Source organism: Peromyscus leucopus, chromosome 4, assembly GCF_004664715.2.
Source record: "Peromyscus leucopus breed LL Stock chromosome 4, UCI_PerLeu_2.1, whole genome shotgun sequence".
Classification (NCBI taxonomy): domain Eukaryota; kingdom Metazoa; phylum Chordata; class Mammalia; order Rodentia; family Cricetidae; genus Peromyscus; species Peromyscus leucopus.
The window spans coordinates 107665290-107682040 of NC_051066.1; the positions used below are offsets into that span (position 1 = coordinate 107665290).

The following is a 16751-nucleotide window of genomic DNA, read 5'->3' on the forward strand; positions in this document are numbered from 1 at the left end:
AAATTCTGCAACATCGGCGACTCAAACCTGAGCCAAGACAACTGGACTCTTTAAGGCACTTGAGTCAGGGAATGTAAGGAATGGGAAATGAGCTGAGTATCTCCTACATGGTGGTCCTCAGATACCCCAAACCATCCCGCTCATTCTGGGAATAGAGGACTAGTGTATTCCAGCGTGGGTCACTTCCTTTCTTCCCTGCATTGCCAGCTGCCCAAAGCCTGGCGTCTTTAAGTAAGCTGGCAGAGCGTAACTGTCAATTTGATGTCTGGCCTCTGGTGCTGTGGGTCATCACAGTTCACTGTTTCCTGGGTTCATTGCTCTTTTGTGGTGACCGGGGGGCTGGGTGGATGGGGAAAAGGACCAACCCAGAATAGCAAGGCTTGTTGGACACTAGCACTTTCTAGAGGAGTGGGGAGGTGAAGACTGTCTCTCCCACCACATCGCCACCTCACCAGGACTCAGAAGGCCAACAGAAAGGCAAGGAGGCGAAAGGTATAAGGGGATAGAGGCCTAGGAAGAGCCAGGTGAGAGGTGGGGACAGAGCCCAGGGCTGTGTGTGCATGTGTTCTGGGCTGGTGTGGGCAATATGAGGATGTGCAAGGATCCCTCGTAGGTGTGAGTGCCCCGATATCTGTGTGAGCAGCCTGGGGTGGGCACAAAGAGCAGCCATGTTGAGTTGAACCAATCGTCAGTGTCGTCAGTGTCCTGACTTTGGCCTTTTTGGTCATCTCTCCTCAGGTCACCTCTTATCTCCACTTTAGGGCCCATGGACAGGGAGCAGGCAGAGCTGAAGAGATTTGAGGGTGGGGTTGATGGATTCTACCTCTGGCCTGTTCGTGGGGCCTAAGACGCATCTCCCTCCCTGGCTCTCATCTCTCTTTGCCCCTTCCTGTCTCCCTTTTTGTGTTTTTGGGAGGTGTCTCTTCTCGATCAGGTTTTTGGGGGAGGGGGTGCAGCTGTGACTGTCCCTTGGGTCAGGTGGACTGACCCCTCCCCCCTCTCCCTCTCTCGTCACAGGCTCCTAGAAGGTGAGTCCGGACGGTATGCAAAGTTGTGAACCCAGTGGCGACAGTGCGGATGACCCTCTCAGTCGTGGCCTGCGGAGAAGAGGACAGCCTCGTGTGGTGGTGATCGGTGCAGGCTTGGCTGGCCTGGCTGCAGCTAGAGCACTTCTCCAGCAGGGCTTCACCGATGTCACTGTGCTTGAGGCTTCCAGACACATCGGGGGCCGTGTACAGAGCGTGAGACTTGGTAAGCGTCACTCAGGCCTAGCCACCTCTCTAGGCCACCCTTTGTCCCCCAGTACCCTGGTCCTGCCTGAAGTCTTCCTAATTTGGTCTTGGGATACATGTTTGACCATGCCACCTGTGTGGGTGTTTTCCAGAAGCTTCCTTTGCCCCTTGCACTGACATTCCATTTATGGGGAATGCTGGCTTGGCGCAAGACTCGGGGTGGACAGTGTTTGTTGGGGAGGACATACCCAGAGTCAGACTGTCTGAGAACTGTGGGGACTCATTTCTAACGTCCCAGGAGGGGAGATTGTGTAATTTCTGATCAGTCATTAGCTTTTACTATCAATTAGTGTATCATGACTGAGGTCCAGGCAACAGGAACTAAGGTTGGTCGAGGGGAAGCAGGGTTTAGGCTTCCTTGTGTGGTCTTGGGATTGTCTCGATCCGGGTTGCAAATAATGAGGACCCTGGAGAAAGCAGCCAGATAAGAGACATGCTCCTGGGGTAGGGAGACTTTGCCAGGGTTCTAGAGAGTAGGGATAGTTCCTGAAATGGAGCTGCTAATCAGGGCTTCCACAGCCACAGCCTGTGTGGGGTGTTTTGGCCGGTGGTGGGTTGAGACCGTGATGATGACCCAGTGAGACCACATGCAGTGACCTGGAGTATGTGAGCGACGCAGACACTCTGGATTAATTAGTGTTTGTGTGTGTGTGTGTGTGTGTGTGTGTGTGTGTGTGTGTGTGTGTGTAGAGGCTAGAGGCTGACATTGGGTGTCTCCCTCAATTGTTTTCTGAACAGATAGGGTCTCTGTTTCTCACTGAACCTGGAACTCAACTATTCTGCTAGGCTGGCTGGCCAGTAGGTCCTCAGGGTCCTCCCATTTCTGCCAATCCCAGGTGTGCACCACCTTGCCTGGAGTTCTGACATGGATTTGGGGGATCTAGCTGAGGTCCTCATGTTTTTGTGACAAGCCTCTACTAACCGAGACCCCTCTCCGGCTTTGTTTTCGCTGTCGAGACAGGCTTTCATTCTCCAGTTCCCTGTCTCCCAAGTACTGAAGTAAGAGGTGTGACCACCATAGTCCACCTCTGGAGGGGCTTGTGTTTGCCACACAGAGCCTATGGACTTACTTAGGTGGTCAGACTGGGACTCGAGGGACATCAAGGACACCCCCGGGCCTTTTCTCCTCTTGTGGAGCTATGGAGCACATTAAGAGTTTTCCCCTAGAGCCGTTCCTGGAAGGCATATATGAGGTTTGTTTCCCCTTTCATTCACAAACTAGGTTGTCTCTTGGCAGTAAGAAGGAAAGTGCCATCCAAGCGCTCCTAAGGCTGGGGCAGCCGGGGAGCCTCAGTGTTCTTTGCTCACTGTTGATTGGCTGGCTGGCAGCCTCAGGGCAGTCCCATTTATGAGTCTTGGGGTGTGTTCAGAGTCTGATATAGAAACAGAAGATGGGGAGATAGGTGGCCCAGCCCCGGAGGCTGAAAACTGAAACCACGCAGGGAAGGCCTGGGCTGGCAGGAGGCTAGATGGGCGGAGACGAAAGGGGCCCAGGTTGTGTGGAATGAGGAATGTGAAGGAGGTAGGGGAGAGCATGCCGCTCAGGGTGTCTGTGTTGTGGGCAGGGAGGCAGGCCCGAGAGCCCAGGGTGTAGACTGACATGCTGCACCATGGCTTAGTGGCCATGTACCTGTCAGTAGTGAGTACAGGGGTCTAGAGCCAGAGGCTCTGAGGACACCACATGCTACGAGGTGAGTAGGCATGGGACGGCACCCGGTACCCTTTGGAAGTAGGGATGTGGCAGAGATAGAGTGTAAGTGGGAGGGGCATCCTCAGTGGCGGCCTTATTCTGGTCCTCCCAGCTCCTGGCAGACCCTGACCTGACCCTGCTCCTCACCTCTTTTCACATTTGATGAACATCTAGAGACAGGAAAGGCATCTCCTTGCTTCTGACTTGCCCAGTCTCTGTGTGGTTTGGGGCTCCCTACTGTGTGTGTGTGCGGGGGGAGGGTTCAGTTCCTCCTTCGATTGCTGTCCGTCGTCCGTCCGTCCGTCCGTGTCCCGTCTCCCCCCCCCCCCCCCCCCACCCCCGCTCTGAACTGCTGGCTGTGAAGTCTCTGGGAAAGGGAGACGACTGTGTCCAGTCATTCGCACTGCAGGCCCACCAGGATCCAGCAGCAGCTCTGAAGCCATGGTCACACAGCAGAGTCTTGGTTAGTCTCAGTGGGTCACAAAACAAAACGAACAGCCATGAATGTGAGAGAGGAGTTTATGGGGAGGGGAGAGTGGTTGGTACTGCATTGTGTACATGTGCAGAATTGTCTAAAAACAAGTTTAATTGTTAATAATACTGATAACAATAATATCACTGTTCTCCCTCTGCTCCTTTTGGGAGCTCAAACTAGAACAGACACTTTGGGGGCCCCAAAGCCTGAGGCTCTTGAGGTGGCCTCAATGGTCACCAGGCAGCTTCTGTAGGCAAGATCCTGGACTTTTGAGTTCTTGGTTGGTGGCCTTCAGTCTGCCTACTTTCCTACACCAGGGGCCTGGTGCATGCCTGCCTCTTTCAGAGACACCAGACTGTTCTCACCCTGCTAGCTGTAGCATGGGGTTGTGCTTTTTCTTGTTTTAGGCATATTCATGTTACAGGGCTATTTTTAGTAACTGACGGTTTAATTAGAAACATCCCAAGAAAGGGAAGGCACGCAAATAAGGAGCGCATGCCCAGTTCTTGGGGTGAGGGACAGTGCTGCCATCTTTAGACTGTGCCAGAACAAGCGACCTCAGATGAAACAGCTTCACACGTCTTTTTATTTACTCACAATCTGTGGGTTGGAAGTGTGGGCAGGACTCAGGCAGGTGGGTCTTTTTCTGGCTTTGCCTTGATTCCTGCATGCCCAGGGTCAGTTGGTTAGGATCTCTAAGATGGCCTCACACTCTTGTCTGGTAGGGGGTGTAGGCTTTGGTCTGGGCTTATGTTCCTAGCAAGGTGAGCCTGTGTTTTATCCCATAGTTGTCACTTTTAGAGGTTGAGGTAGAAGCCTGTGCTGCCTAGTTTTTATGTCAATTTGACACAAGCTGGAGTCATTTTGGAAGAGGGAACCTCAAGTTTGAAACTGCCTCCACCCCACCCAGTTGGCCTGTGATGCGTCTTCCTGATTGATGATTGATGTGGAAGGGCCCAGGGCCCTGTAGGTGGTGCCAACCCAAGCAGGTGGTCCTGGGTTCCATAGAAAGCAGGCTGAGCAGGCCTGAGGAGCAAGCCAGTACGCAGCACCCTCCATGGCCTCTGCGTCAGCTCCTGCCTCCAGGTTCCTGCCCAGTTTGAGTTCCTGCCCTGACTTCCCTCAGTGATGGACTGTGAGGTGGAAGTGTAGGCTGAAATGACCCTTTCCTCCCTGGGTTGCTTTTGGTAAGGTGTTGTATGACAGCAATAGAAAGGCTAACTAAGACAGGCCCCCTGAGGCCTTGGCCCTGAAGCTGCATTTTTTTTTTTTTTAAACCACATTCTGCTGATCAGAGCATGTCACAAGTCTAACCCAAATTCTAGAGGTAGACCCTGCCTGCCTCTAGGGAGTGGGATGGGAAGGCGTGCACAGTCATTTTGTTAAGCCAGGGGCGGGGGGGTTCACAAGGGTGGGAGAAATTACTGTTATCTTGACCGGAAATTGACCATACAGATCTTGAGTCTGGCCTCTAGGAACAAGCACCACAAGTTGTTTCTCTGTGCCCTCTGCTCCATTTTCACCGCTCTGGAAGCTAGCCAGGGAAAGCTGCCTCACGGCTTTGAGGCATCTGAAGAAGAAAGTGAGGCTCAGGACAGGCAGTCACCTCAGATCTGCTGTTTTGGCTGGGGATGAGGAGATAGGATGGGTTCCTAGGCCTCTTACATCTTGGATCCAGGAGTGCTCCTCAACCCTCCTCCACAGAATCTCAGGGTCTGCCCCACTGTGTGAGAGGATTTCAGGGCTTAACATTCTCTGGAGCTCTGGTTCGTATTCCTCAACCCTGGGGAAAATGTTCTCAATTGGAGTTGTCCTTTCTTTTCTGTCCTAAACGTTTTGGGAGGGGGGCGTCTTCCATCTGAGAGAAGGGTTTAGACTCCAGAGCCATGGGGTAGTAAGGAGCTAGAATAATGTTGGGCGATACCCACAGTATTCCTCTTGAGTGGGCGGGGTCCAGGGGTCTGGCATGTAGGAGAAACTTCTAACGGATGGCATGAGGTAACATTGGGGCACAGCCAAGAGTCAACTCTGGGCAGTGCCTCTCCCTGCTGATCACCTCATCTGCTGTCAGGTCATGTTCCTCTATAGGCTTTATCTGTTTCTCAGAGCAAGCTCCCAAATCCCTTCCTGCCCTGTTGAGTGTTTGTGGGTGGGGGTCCTCTTAGGGAAGGGAAGCAGTCCTGTGCCTCTTTTGAGAAACCTCCACTCTAAGGGTCTGTTGTCCCCACCAGGACGCGCCACCTTTGAGCTGGGAGCCACCTGGATCCATGGGTCCCATGGGAATCCTGTCTACCATCTAGCAGAAGCTAATGGCCTTTTGGAAGAGACAACAGACGGGGAGCGCAGTGTGGGCCGCATCAGCCACTACTCCAAGAATGGCGTGGCCTGCTACCTTACCAACCGTGGCCGCCGGATCCCGAAGGACGTGGTTGAGGAATTCAGCGATTTATACAACGAGGTAAGAGGAACGTCGGGATGTTTGGGGGTGCAACGGGAGTGCCGAGCTAGCAGGATGCTGCTAGATTTTTCTCAAAAAGCCCTTGAATGTCATTTGTTTAACCTCACTAGGTGTTTGGGTGGTGACAATTGTCACTGTGGTTTTTTATGGATCTCAGCATTTTTTTTAAAAGCATTTTCTAGTTAGTTGTTCCTGATATATAGCAGTAGAACTAATTTTTGTGCATTGATCTCAATTCCCTGATGGTTACTATTTTCATTCAAATAACATATCTATTAGTATAGTCATTAGTATTCTAATAATATTTTTGGAATTATATGTAACCAGCGTTATTCAGGAGAACTTTTTGCACTGACGGAAATGTTTTAGACCTGCACTATCCAGTGCGGTAGTTTCAAGCTACTTGTGGCTTTTAAGTAGTTGAAATGTCGCTGAATGAATCTATGCAGGAACTAATATTAAATTCTGAATTGCTACAGATATGTAGTGGTTACTATATTAAGAGTCCAGCCTCAGAGTATTTCTTAGTCTTATGACAATGGTTGGTATGACAATCCAGTATTAGAAGTAGCAATATTGTACCTTAGTATTGAAGCATCCAAGCTTTAAAACACCATCATTACTCTTGGCGTCTCTCAGCAGGGCTCTAAACTGCACTGAACAAATGAGGTAAATACATGATTATTTTCTTATTGTAACGTCACGAGCACACTCTAGGTCAGCACACTGGACCACTAAGCACTTAGTGTACACTTGCCAGGCTCTTCTCTGTGGAGGCCCTGGTCTGTGGAGGAGACACACTCCCTGTTTTGTGTGTGTGTGTGTGTGTGTGTGTGTGTGTGTGTGTATGTGTGTGTGCAGCTCCATAGTTTATTTTCACTCACATACAAAGTGTAGTAACCTCTGTTCTTCAAAGTAGCCTTTGCTGGCCCCACACTGATTCTTGACCATTCTAAGTGCTTTAAGCATGAATACTTACGTTTTTATTTTTTAGATAGATCTCATACAGCTTAGCCTGGCCTTAAACTTGCTGTGTAGCTAAGGCTGGCTTTGGGGTCCTGATTCTTTTTCTCCCACCTTCCCAGTACTGGGGTTACAGATGTGTACCACCATGCCCGGCTGTGCCATACCTTTGAGAATGACTCTCAGGGGTCACGACTTCTTCTCCTTCCTGTTGGTCAGTTTCACTTTTGAAATCCAAGAATGGGGGCTGGGGAAGATAAAATGGATACGGTGGTTATCAAACTGCAGTGCTGCTTAGGTCTGAAGGAAGAGGTATAGGTCAGGATTTCCTTGTGTGGCTTTTAGTCAATGCTGGCAGCCTTTCTGAACAAAGCATGTGACGCTGTGCCTGAGGGCAGCCTTATAGTAGGTGTTTCCAACAATGATGACTCTGAAGGGCCATTCTTATGGGTACATTTAAATCGTGTGTGAGGGTGTGTGTATGTGTGTTGTGTGTGTGTTGTGTGTGTATATGTGTGAGTGTGTATGTGTGTGTGTGGTGTGTGTGTGTATATGTATGTGTTGTGTGTGTGTTGTGTATGTGTGTGTTGTGTGTGTGTTGTATATGTGTGTGTGTTGTGAGTGTGTGTGTATATATGTGAGTGTGTGTGTGTGTGAGTGTGTGTGTGTGTGTAGGTCGGAGGTCAACGTTGTTGGGTGTCTTCCTCTATTGCTCTCCACCTTACATTCTGAGACGGTCTCTCTGTGAACTTGAAGCTCCCTGGTTCACCTGGAACAGCTGGCGGGTGAACCTCTGGGCTCTGCCTGACCCTAACCTGTCAGGGCCAGGTTTGCAGATGCCTGCTGGGGATTTGAACCCGGTTCCTCATGCTTAAGCAGTAAGCACTTTACTCACTGAGCCGTCTCCCCAGCCCTGGTTTGTTTTTGTTTTCCTCCCTCAGTGCTGGGATTGAGCCCAGGGTCTTGCCTGTGATAGGCAAGTCCTGTCCCACTGAGCTCTACCCCAGCCTTAGATGTAGACCGTCGAGCACTTAAGTTATAGGACCTCTCAGACCCCCAACTTCCTCATCTGTAAAATGTGCATGGTTATACCTCCTTCCCAACGTTACAGGGATTGTAATCCCAATGAAGAGTATTTAAGAAGAATTGGTGTAGTGGTCACAGGGCTGTCCCCCATACCCTCCTTTCATGTGTGGGAGGATAGTGTACCCACATAATGGACCTATGGCCTAGTTGGTGATGGCTACATTTGTTAGTCCTCAGCTGGACTTTATGGTCCCAGTGACCGTGAGCTGAATAGTAGTTACCATGTTGCTTATCTTTGAGGGGAACACTGAGGGAGGAGAAGGAGAGTCCCCACTTGAGTTCTTGGCAGTGATCCTGCAGAAGGAATTTGCTGAGGCTCCAGCTACTGCTGGCCACCAGCGTCGTGTGGTTGTAGGCAGGACAAGTGAATGGTCTCACTCGTACTCTTCTCTGTAATTTATGCTGCAGAGGCATCCTTATGCGCCTGTCTCATGTGGAGGCGTTCCCCATGGCACGGCAGTTATTGGAGGGTACCCTGCTGCCCCCCTCCACTCTGGCCCCACAGCTTATGCGGGGGCTGCAGTGTAGAGCAGGGGGGCTGCAGTGTAGAGCAGACATCTTTCCCATGAATGCATTCTGGCCAAATCCAGACGCTCTTCAGGGAGGAAGATAACCGCTAATCAGCCTGGCCACAGGAGTCACAGCTGAGAAGCCTGTATTTGCTGTAGCCCCAGACATGCCAGCGGTGGGTGGGAATCATGCTGCTATCTTTCTCACAGCGCTTCAGGGACCCAGGGCCTCGGCATGGTGTCTGCTTTTCTGCCTTGGCATCTACCTCCCTTTCCAAGGCCATTTATTTCTTACAGTGTTCTCCTTGTGGCCTCTTCACCAAACTAACCCATTGCAGGTTTCTTGACGGCCTCCCCCTGCATCTTTGTGCGTTCCTCTGTAACCGTCTCCCCTCATCGCCATTGTTCTGTCTCCTAGTGAGTCCGGCTTCCCCGGGTTAACCTCACCACCCCCGGGTTCTTTGCTATCACAGTGTCACTACATCTTGGGTGTGGAGCCCACAAATGCATGCTGAGTGAGTGCTGGGGCCTGTCTAGGGGTAGCCTTGCTCAGTGTTTGAGGGGGTTGGGAGTGGGGGAATTATGGGGTAGGCTGTCAGGGAAGGAAGGCCGAAGGACCTTGTTCAAGGGACTGATGGCCACTGTGGATAAGGAGTGGGTGGGTGTGATGGCTGAAATGTCTGCTAAGTGGTCTCCGTTTCTCGGCGAGCTGGGGCCTCCCAGAGATGCTCCTCCCTTCTGTGTGCTCTTCCCTCTTCCTTCCGTGAACTTCAGACCACACGACAGGGCTCGTAGGGATCTGAGTAGTGCAAGGAGGATGTCTACGGGGGTGAGCTTCCTACAGTTGGGTCTTAGGAAAGGTGAATGTGTGCAGACCAAATTCTCCAGGGGAATGTGGGGCCCTTGGAGACAGGTACAGAGCCCACAGAGAGGCATCTCCTTCCCCCAGGCTCTACAGGTTGGAGATGTTTGTGGTTTGCTCTAGGAAGTTGTCCCTAAGAGAGCTTTAGGTCCATCGCACATCTCTTACAGCCTCGGAGGTGAGGAGCTGGCGGACCAGGGCAGGTGCTCAATTTCATTCAGAAGTCGCAGTTGCACCAGGGCACCTGGGAGCAGGTGGCTTTCTAGCTGGGCCCTCTGTCTGCTGTGGAGGGTGATACAAGTGCTCAGTCTCCAGGGGTCTCTCTGGCAGGTCTATAACTTGACCCAGGAGTTCTTCCGGCATGGTAAACCAGTCAATGCTGAGAGTCAGAACAGCGTCGGGGTGTTCACCCGGGAGAAGGTGCGCAATCGCATCAGGGATGACCCTGACGACACAGAGGCCACCAAGCGCCTGAAGCTCGCCATGATCCAGCAGTACCTGAAGGTATCTTTGCTGTGGAGTATAGATGCCAGACTAATAAAGACCAGTTCTGGGGGAGTCTGGGTCCTAAGGGCCGTGCTGCTCCGAGCTGCTGTTCCTTCTCTGTCCCAGCCCTGCCGTCAGCTGCCTTCTCTCTGGGTCTTCCCACAGGTGGAGAGCTGTGAGAGCAGTTCTCACAGCATAGACGAGGTGTCCCTGAGCGCCTTCGGAGAATGGACGGAGATCCCTGGCGCCCACCACATCATCCCCTCGGGCTTCATGCGAGTTGTGGAGCTGCTGGCTGAGGGCATTCCCCCACATGTCATCCAGCTGGGGAAGCCCGTCCGTTGCATCCACTGGGACCAGGCCTCGGCTCGCCCCCGGGGTCCTGAGATTGAGCCCTGTGGTGAGGGTGACCACAATCACGACACTGGGGAGGGTGGCCAGAGTGGAGAGAGTCCCCAGCAGGGGAGGTGGGACGAGGATGAGCAGTGGCCGGTAGTCGTGGAGTGCGAGGATTGTGAGGTGATCCCAGCGGACCATGTGATCGTGACCGTTTCGCTGGGTGTGCTTAAGAGGCAGTACACCAGTTTCTTTAGGCCATGCCTGCCCACGGAGAAGGTGGCTGCCATCCACCGCCTGGGCATTGGTACCACCGACAAGATCTTCCTTGAATTCGAGGAGCCCTTTTGGGGCCCTGAGTGCAACAGCCTGCAGTTTGTGTGGGAAGACGAGGCAGAGAGCTGTACCCTCACCTACCCACCTGAGCTCTGGTACCGCAAGATCTGTGGCTTCGATGTCCTGTACCCGCCAGAGCGCTATGGCCACGTGCTGAGTGGCTGGATCTGTGGGGAGGAGGCTCTCGTCATGGAGAGGTGCGATGATGAAGCCGTGGCTGAGATCTGCACTGAGATGCTGCGGCAGTTCACAGGTGGGCCCTGGGGCCTGGCTGCTCCCTGGGGCCTGGCTGCTCCCTGGGGCCTGGCTGCTCCCTGGGTCCATGCTGCTCCCTGGGGCCTGGCTGCTCCCTGGGGCCTGGCTGCTCCCTGGGGCCTGGCTGCTTTCTCCGCTCCTAGGTCTGTGGCAGTCCTCCCCTTTCTAGACTGTGGCACTGGGGTGGCTGTCCTACCGGGAGGGCCACCGCAGGGAGCTGTGTTTAGCCTCCGTCACCTCAGTTGCTGACATTTTGAAGTTTGAATGACTCAAAATGATGGCTCTGTGCACTAAGGACTTCATGGTAAAAAGGACTCCAGTGTCACCATCACCATGAGCTGGCCATTTCCCGTGGCATGGCATCTTATTCAGAGGTAGATTTGTTTTACTCCGATAGAGTGATTTTTTTTTTTTTTTTTTTTGAGACAGGGTTTCATTGTATAGCCCAGGCTGGCCTGGAACTCACTGGACTGCAGCTGATTAGACTTTGATCCTCCTGTCTCGGCCTCCTTGTGCTGGGACTACAGGCATAGGCTATCATACCCCACATCTTTGATTTTTAGTTGGTTATGTTCTGCCCACCGTTGCAGGAGAACTTCCCAGGAGCCCATGATATTAGAAAGGAAAACATGATTATCTGAAATTGTTTTAAATCCTAGCCTCATGAGTGCTACCCATGATAGCTACCCCTGAAGCACCTCCCCACCTCCAATCATACTTTAAAGTAGGAAAATCAAGGCCTTGAGATAAGTAACGTTTGTTTTCTGGGGTTCACCAGGAAGTGATGAGTGGGAATACAGCTTGAGCCCAGCCCCCCCCCCCTTTCTCTCAATCTTTTATGCCTACCTCCTGGCTTCCTGAATGTCCTGGAGCCCAGGAGGTAGGTAGATTGTCTGTCTTGGGGTGCCTTCCATATGTAGCCATTTCTTATGCTCTCTTGTCCTGGTCCTTCTGACTTCCCAACAGGGAACCCCAATATACCAAAACCTCGGCGAATCCTGCGCTCAGCCTGGGGCAGCAACCCATACTTCCGAGGTTCCTATTCATACACACAGGTGGGCTCCAGTGGGGCAGATGTGGAGAAGCTGGCCAAGCCCCTACCCTACGCCGAGAGTTCCAAGACTGCGGTGAGTGGGCTGTGAGTGGCGAGGACGGGCCTTGGAGCGGGTATTTCACGTGTGTCTGGGCCAGGGGAGAATCTTGGGGTAGTGTTCACTAAGGGTGAGGAGCGATGGGGGTGAACCCCCTAGTGAAAGAGAAGACAAGACAACGCTTAACATCTGAAGAAAAAATTAGAATCACATGGAAATTTAACATTTTCTTGAGCTTCTGAAGCATCATGAATCATTGCCTGCTGTGCTGGACAATACGCCTTCAGCCACAGTTAGATCGAATCAATTAAATAGAATTTAAATTAACGAATTAAAGTTTTAGTTCCTTGGTTGTACTCCTTACATTTCAAGTTCAACAGCCTCATGTGCCTAATTGTCCCCACATTGGGTCATGCAGTACAAAATGTCCATTGGGCAGCAGCAATACAATGATTTCCTCAGTATGTGTGGGGGACAGAATTGGGGTTGTAGGTCAGCTGGTAGAGCGCTTGCCTGGCATGCCTGAAGCCCTGGGTACAGTCCTCAGCACCTCAGAACCCCTGTGTCGTGATGCATCCCTGCAATTCTGTAGCACTGCAGAGGCAGAGTGGGGGAGCTCAGGAGCTTGAAGTTATCCTTGGCTACCTAGTTCAAGGTGAGCCTGAGACACCTAGACCCTGTCTTAAAGCAGAGTAAAAATTGGGTAAGGGAGCTTCACTGCCAAGCCTGATGACTGACTTCAGTTCAATCCCTAGAGCTCATGTAAAAGATAAGGAGAGAATTGATTCCTGCACGTTGTCCTGATTTCCATTGTAACGTGGTGCGTGCACACACACACACACACACACACACACACACACACACACACACTATGTTAAAAACTGAGAGAAATATGCTCCCAACAGTAAATTTTGTCCACTAAGTGTGAACATACATTAAATGTTAAAATGCAACAATTATATTTAAAGGAATTCTTTGGAGTCACTGATGAAGGAGATTTCTGTCAACTAAGGTATGTCTGTCTAGCTTTACTCAGAGAGGGTGTCTTCCTACAAAGGAGACCCCTGGTTGTGACAGAAGCGAAGCAAAGCAGAAATGATCAGCAGCGGTCTGTAGGACCGTGGCAGGACCAAATATTGTTAACCCCTGCCTTCCATGCTCGGTCACCGAGTGGTCCAAGAGGGCTGTAAGAACAACGGCTCTTACGAACTGAAAGCCGGAAGAAAGCACACGGACCAGAAGGGAGTCCTTGGGGCTGAGACAGCAGTACCTGAAGCCTATTATCTAGAACTTAGTCACATGATTGCGCATCGCTGACAGAGAGGCCGAGCTGTGTCATTTATGTTTTGAATGACTTTGGAAGGACTCGAGCTGGGGGTGGTGGCGCACACCTTTCATCCCACCACTCAGGAGGTAGAGGCAGGTGGATCTCTGTGAGTTCCAGGCCCGACAGGCTACATATTTTGAGACCCTGTCTCAAAACAAACAGTTACAGAAAGAGCCAGGACTTAACTAAGGAGGGAAGGGAAGAGTGGATGAGTGTGGGAGTGGGCAGCTTGTGCTTGGCCACAGCCCCGTCCCTCTTCTGATTAACGACCTCCCCGAGCTCCCTATTGGTGGCGCAGCTCACCTGGGAGCTTGTTAGGGACACATGCTCTTAGTCTAGACTCGGAGTCAACCTTGCATTCTTAGAAAGCCCTCGCTTGAGTTTGGTGTGCAGGAAGCTGAACTGTCCTTGGACTCACCGAGACACCTGCTTTCTTGAGGTTGAGCCTCAGCGAAGTCAGAGATCTCGCTGTCTTCATGTGGCGACTTTGCCTCTGGCTGGATTCCTTTGCCCGTTTACTCACCCCGGCATCCATTGAGACGCAGTGCAAAGGTCCTGCCCTCCAGGAAGCTCTGTGGGATCTCCCAGACGTGACCCTCTTTTCTGGGTTTTCAGCACCTCACCCAAACACCCGTCATCACATAGGACACTGTTTAGTAACTGGGTTTCGTGTCTGGCTTCCCCACCAGCATGGAAGCTCCACAAGGCAGCAGCCAGGTCACTTTTATCATCCAAGTACCCAGAACAGTCCCTGGACCCCAGCAGGGGCTCCATGAAGGTTTGTTAAATTACCACCTACTGTTGTTTACACTCCCCCAGAGTCTCAGTGCTCACACTCATAGTCTCACTCAATCTTTGCAGCCGGCCTCAGGAGTAGGTGGTTAAATAAATCTGTTCGGCTGATAAGACAGTAAAGGCTTAGGAGGGCTAGACAATTATTAAGAGGTGAATGGAGCCTTGGGACCGTAAAGCCAGGACTTCTAACAACCTTGGGACAGAAGGAACTGAGGCGTGGTGTTCGGGGAAGGGATGGGAAGGGGGCCAGGTAGGTGGGTGGAACAGGACCTGCATCCGGCCGCCTGGTGTCTGCCTTGTAGGGAGCCCACTGCCCGGGCGGGGTCTCCGCCCTCACTTCCCCTTCCTCCCACTTAGCCCATGCAGGTGCTGTTCTCCGGGGAGGCCACGCATCGCAAATACTACTCCACCACCCACGGTGCTCTGCTCTCTGGCCAGCGCGAGGCCGCTCGTCTCATCGAGATGTACCGAGACCTCTTCCAGCAGGGCCCCTGAGGGTGTCCTCACTGCCAAATGTGTTCCTTAAAGAACCACTAACTCGTGACTGCTGGTCCGTTCCCTTGCCCATGTACTCGTAATTCCCTAATTGTCTGTAGAATGGAATTTTATCTTTTGTAGTGGACACTGGGCCGGCCTCAGACCTGGCCCTGTAGCTTTTCTCTTTCTCCAGGCTGGGTTATGACCAGGTGGGATTTGGCTTCCTGCTTCCCCCGCTCCCTCCATGTTATTGCAAGTGCCTTCAATACTTTGCATTTTGGGATAATAAAAGAAGTGACCCTTCCCATGCTCCTGGCTTCCCTTCTCGGTTCGTAGCCTCTGTGTGTGCATTCATTTAATCACATCTCTGACTAGGGGTTGGTGCAAGAGTTGTAACTGTACTCCTAAAGGGAATGTACTAAAGTTTACCGAGGCATCCCTTTACAAACCCTTCTGTTTGTCCCTGCTCAGTGAGTTCCCCCTGGAATATGTACTTCTCTCAGCCCAAGGCCCACTCTCTTAGGATGGGCCTGGTTCTGACCACTTGCCCTTCTTGAAGCTTGTTGGATGACAGGTTGTGTTGAATGAAGGTAAATTCTATGGCCGGATACCCCAATTTTGGCTCCATGCCGGAGTCTGATGAGTTCACTGCTGGCCACAGGGCAATGCGTCTGAGTTAAACTAACGATACGTGTTGGATGTCTTGCACAAGCAAGCTTAACCAATGTCCTGTGGGCCCTCCCTTGATCACTGCTGGCTGCCTTCTCTGGGGTCCAGGTTCCTTTGTCGGAAGCCACCTTTACTCACTATGAACTTGTGGTGAGAGAGGCTGGCTAGCTTCCATGGTCCCTGGATTTCTTCACCAGCTGCAGCAGGTTAGACCAAAGCAGCCACAAGACATAAAGTAGGAGGGAACTAATTAATTACCAGGTGCTGGAGTTGTAAAGAACTCCAGGGGGGGGGGGCTCCAAATGTTTATTTGGTGACTGAATGTTGGGGACCTTTAGAGGTGTGTGTGTGTGTGAGAGAGAGAGAGACAGAGACAGAGACAGAGACAGAGAGAGAACATTCAGCACCAGCACCAATCCCATGCTGGCAGGGTGTCAATCATAAATGCTAGACACAACCACCATTTTTGTTTTTTAAACCTTTTTCTTTTCTTTCTTCCCTTATTTATTTATCATTTTTTGAGATAGGGTTTCTCTGTGTAGCTCTGGCTATCTGGAACTCCCTCTGTAGACCAGGCTGGCCTCAAACTCAAAGATCCACCTGCCTCTGCCTCCTGAGTGCTGGGCGGTGTGCACCACCACCGCTGGGCTTGTTTTTTAAGCTTTTATGTGTGTAGATATTCTCTATATGTATGTCTGTGCACCTTGTGCATACCTGGTCCCACAGGCCAAAAGAGGGTGTAGATCTCTGGAACTGGAGTTACAGAAGATTGTGAGCTACCATGTGGGTGCTGGGAACCGAACCTGAGTCCTCTGGAAGAGAGCAGTAGTGCTTTTAATCTCTGAGCCATCTCGCCAGTCTCGCTCACAGTTTCTTGGTACAATGGATGCCAGTGCTGGTTGGAAAGAATGATCTATCTCTGCAGGTAAGCGAAGCTTTAACATTAGTTAGTGTGCTTGTCTCTCAGGTAGGCAGTCAAGTCTGCCTACACCATAGTCCAGACCACCTTTCATGTTGTACATGAACATGAGACTGTTACACCAAAACAATCTGAAGTCGTTGCTGTAGATAGTGGACATAGGCACATCCATACCCGAAGTCTATATGGCAGATTCTACTAAGGTTGGCCACTGCCTGCCAGCATTTTGCTCCTGGTTTCTACCCAAGAGAAATAAAAGTACAGATGTCCACTGAAGCGATGAATTCATAATTGCTAGAAATTGGAAACAGCCCGTGCACTCTAACAGAAGAAAGAATGAACTAGTGCGTGTTATGTAAATATAGTAGAGCATTGTGCAGTGATGGGACAGAGCAGATGGCTGTGTGCACCATAGTGGGTCAGTCTCAACAGTACCGAATGAGAGAACGCAGGCACAAGGCCTTGCACTCACTGGGTGCTTTCTTTTCATTACAAGTTCAAGAATCTGCAAAAGGAATCTACAGTATCAGCAGTGAGAGGTGGCCATAGTTGTCGGGAGCTGATAGATTTATATGTAGGTTAAACAAAAAAAAAACACATCAAGCTGTGCACTGAAGATTTCTGTACTTCGTGTGTGCCTCGATTCAAAACAAGCTGTATTTGAAGATGGCTTTTTTGCCCTCCCAACTGCAAACATGGTCATGTTGGCCCAGCTCATTTCTTTC

General features: G+C 51.3%; 1 protein-coding gene across 3 annotated transcripts in view; it reads left to right on the top strand.

Moving 5' to 3' along the window:
- The window catches only part of Smox (spermine oxidase), a 34522-nt gene extending 19775 nt beyond the window's left edge, over positions 1-14747 (top strand). For 2 of the 3 annotated variants that reach the window (XM_028878605.2, XM_037205231.1), the window contains exons 2-7: positions 1018-1251; positions 5689-5915; positions 9666-9839; positions 9987-10746; positions 11715-11875; positions 14319-14747. In XM_028878605.2, coding sequence (XP_028734438.1) covers positions 1044-1251; positions 5689-5915; positions 9666-9839; positions 9987-10746; positions 11715-11875; positions 14319-14456 — 1668 coding nt within the window. In that variant the 5' untranslated portion in view covers positions 1018-1043 and the 3' untranslated portion in view covers positions 14457-14747. The remainder of the gene's footprint in view (positions 1-1017; positions 1252-5688; positions 5916-9665; positions 9840-9986; positions 10747-11714; positions 11876-14318) is intronic. The other variant, XM_037205232.1, reaches the window with a different exon arrangement.
- The last annotated feature ends 2004 nt before the right edge of the window (positions 14748-16751 follow it).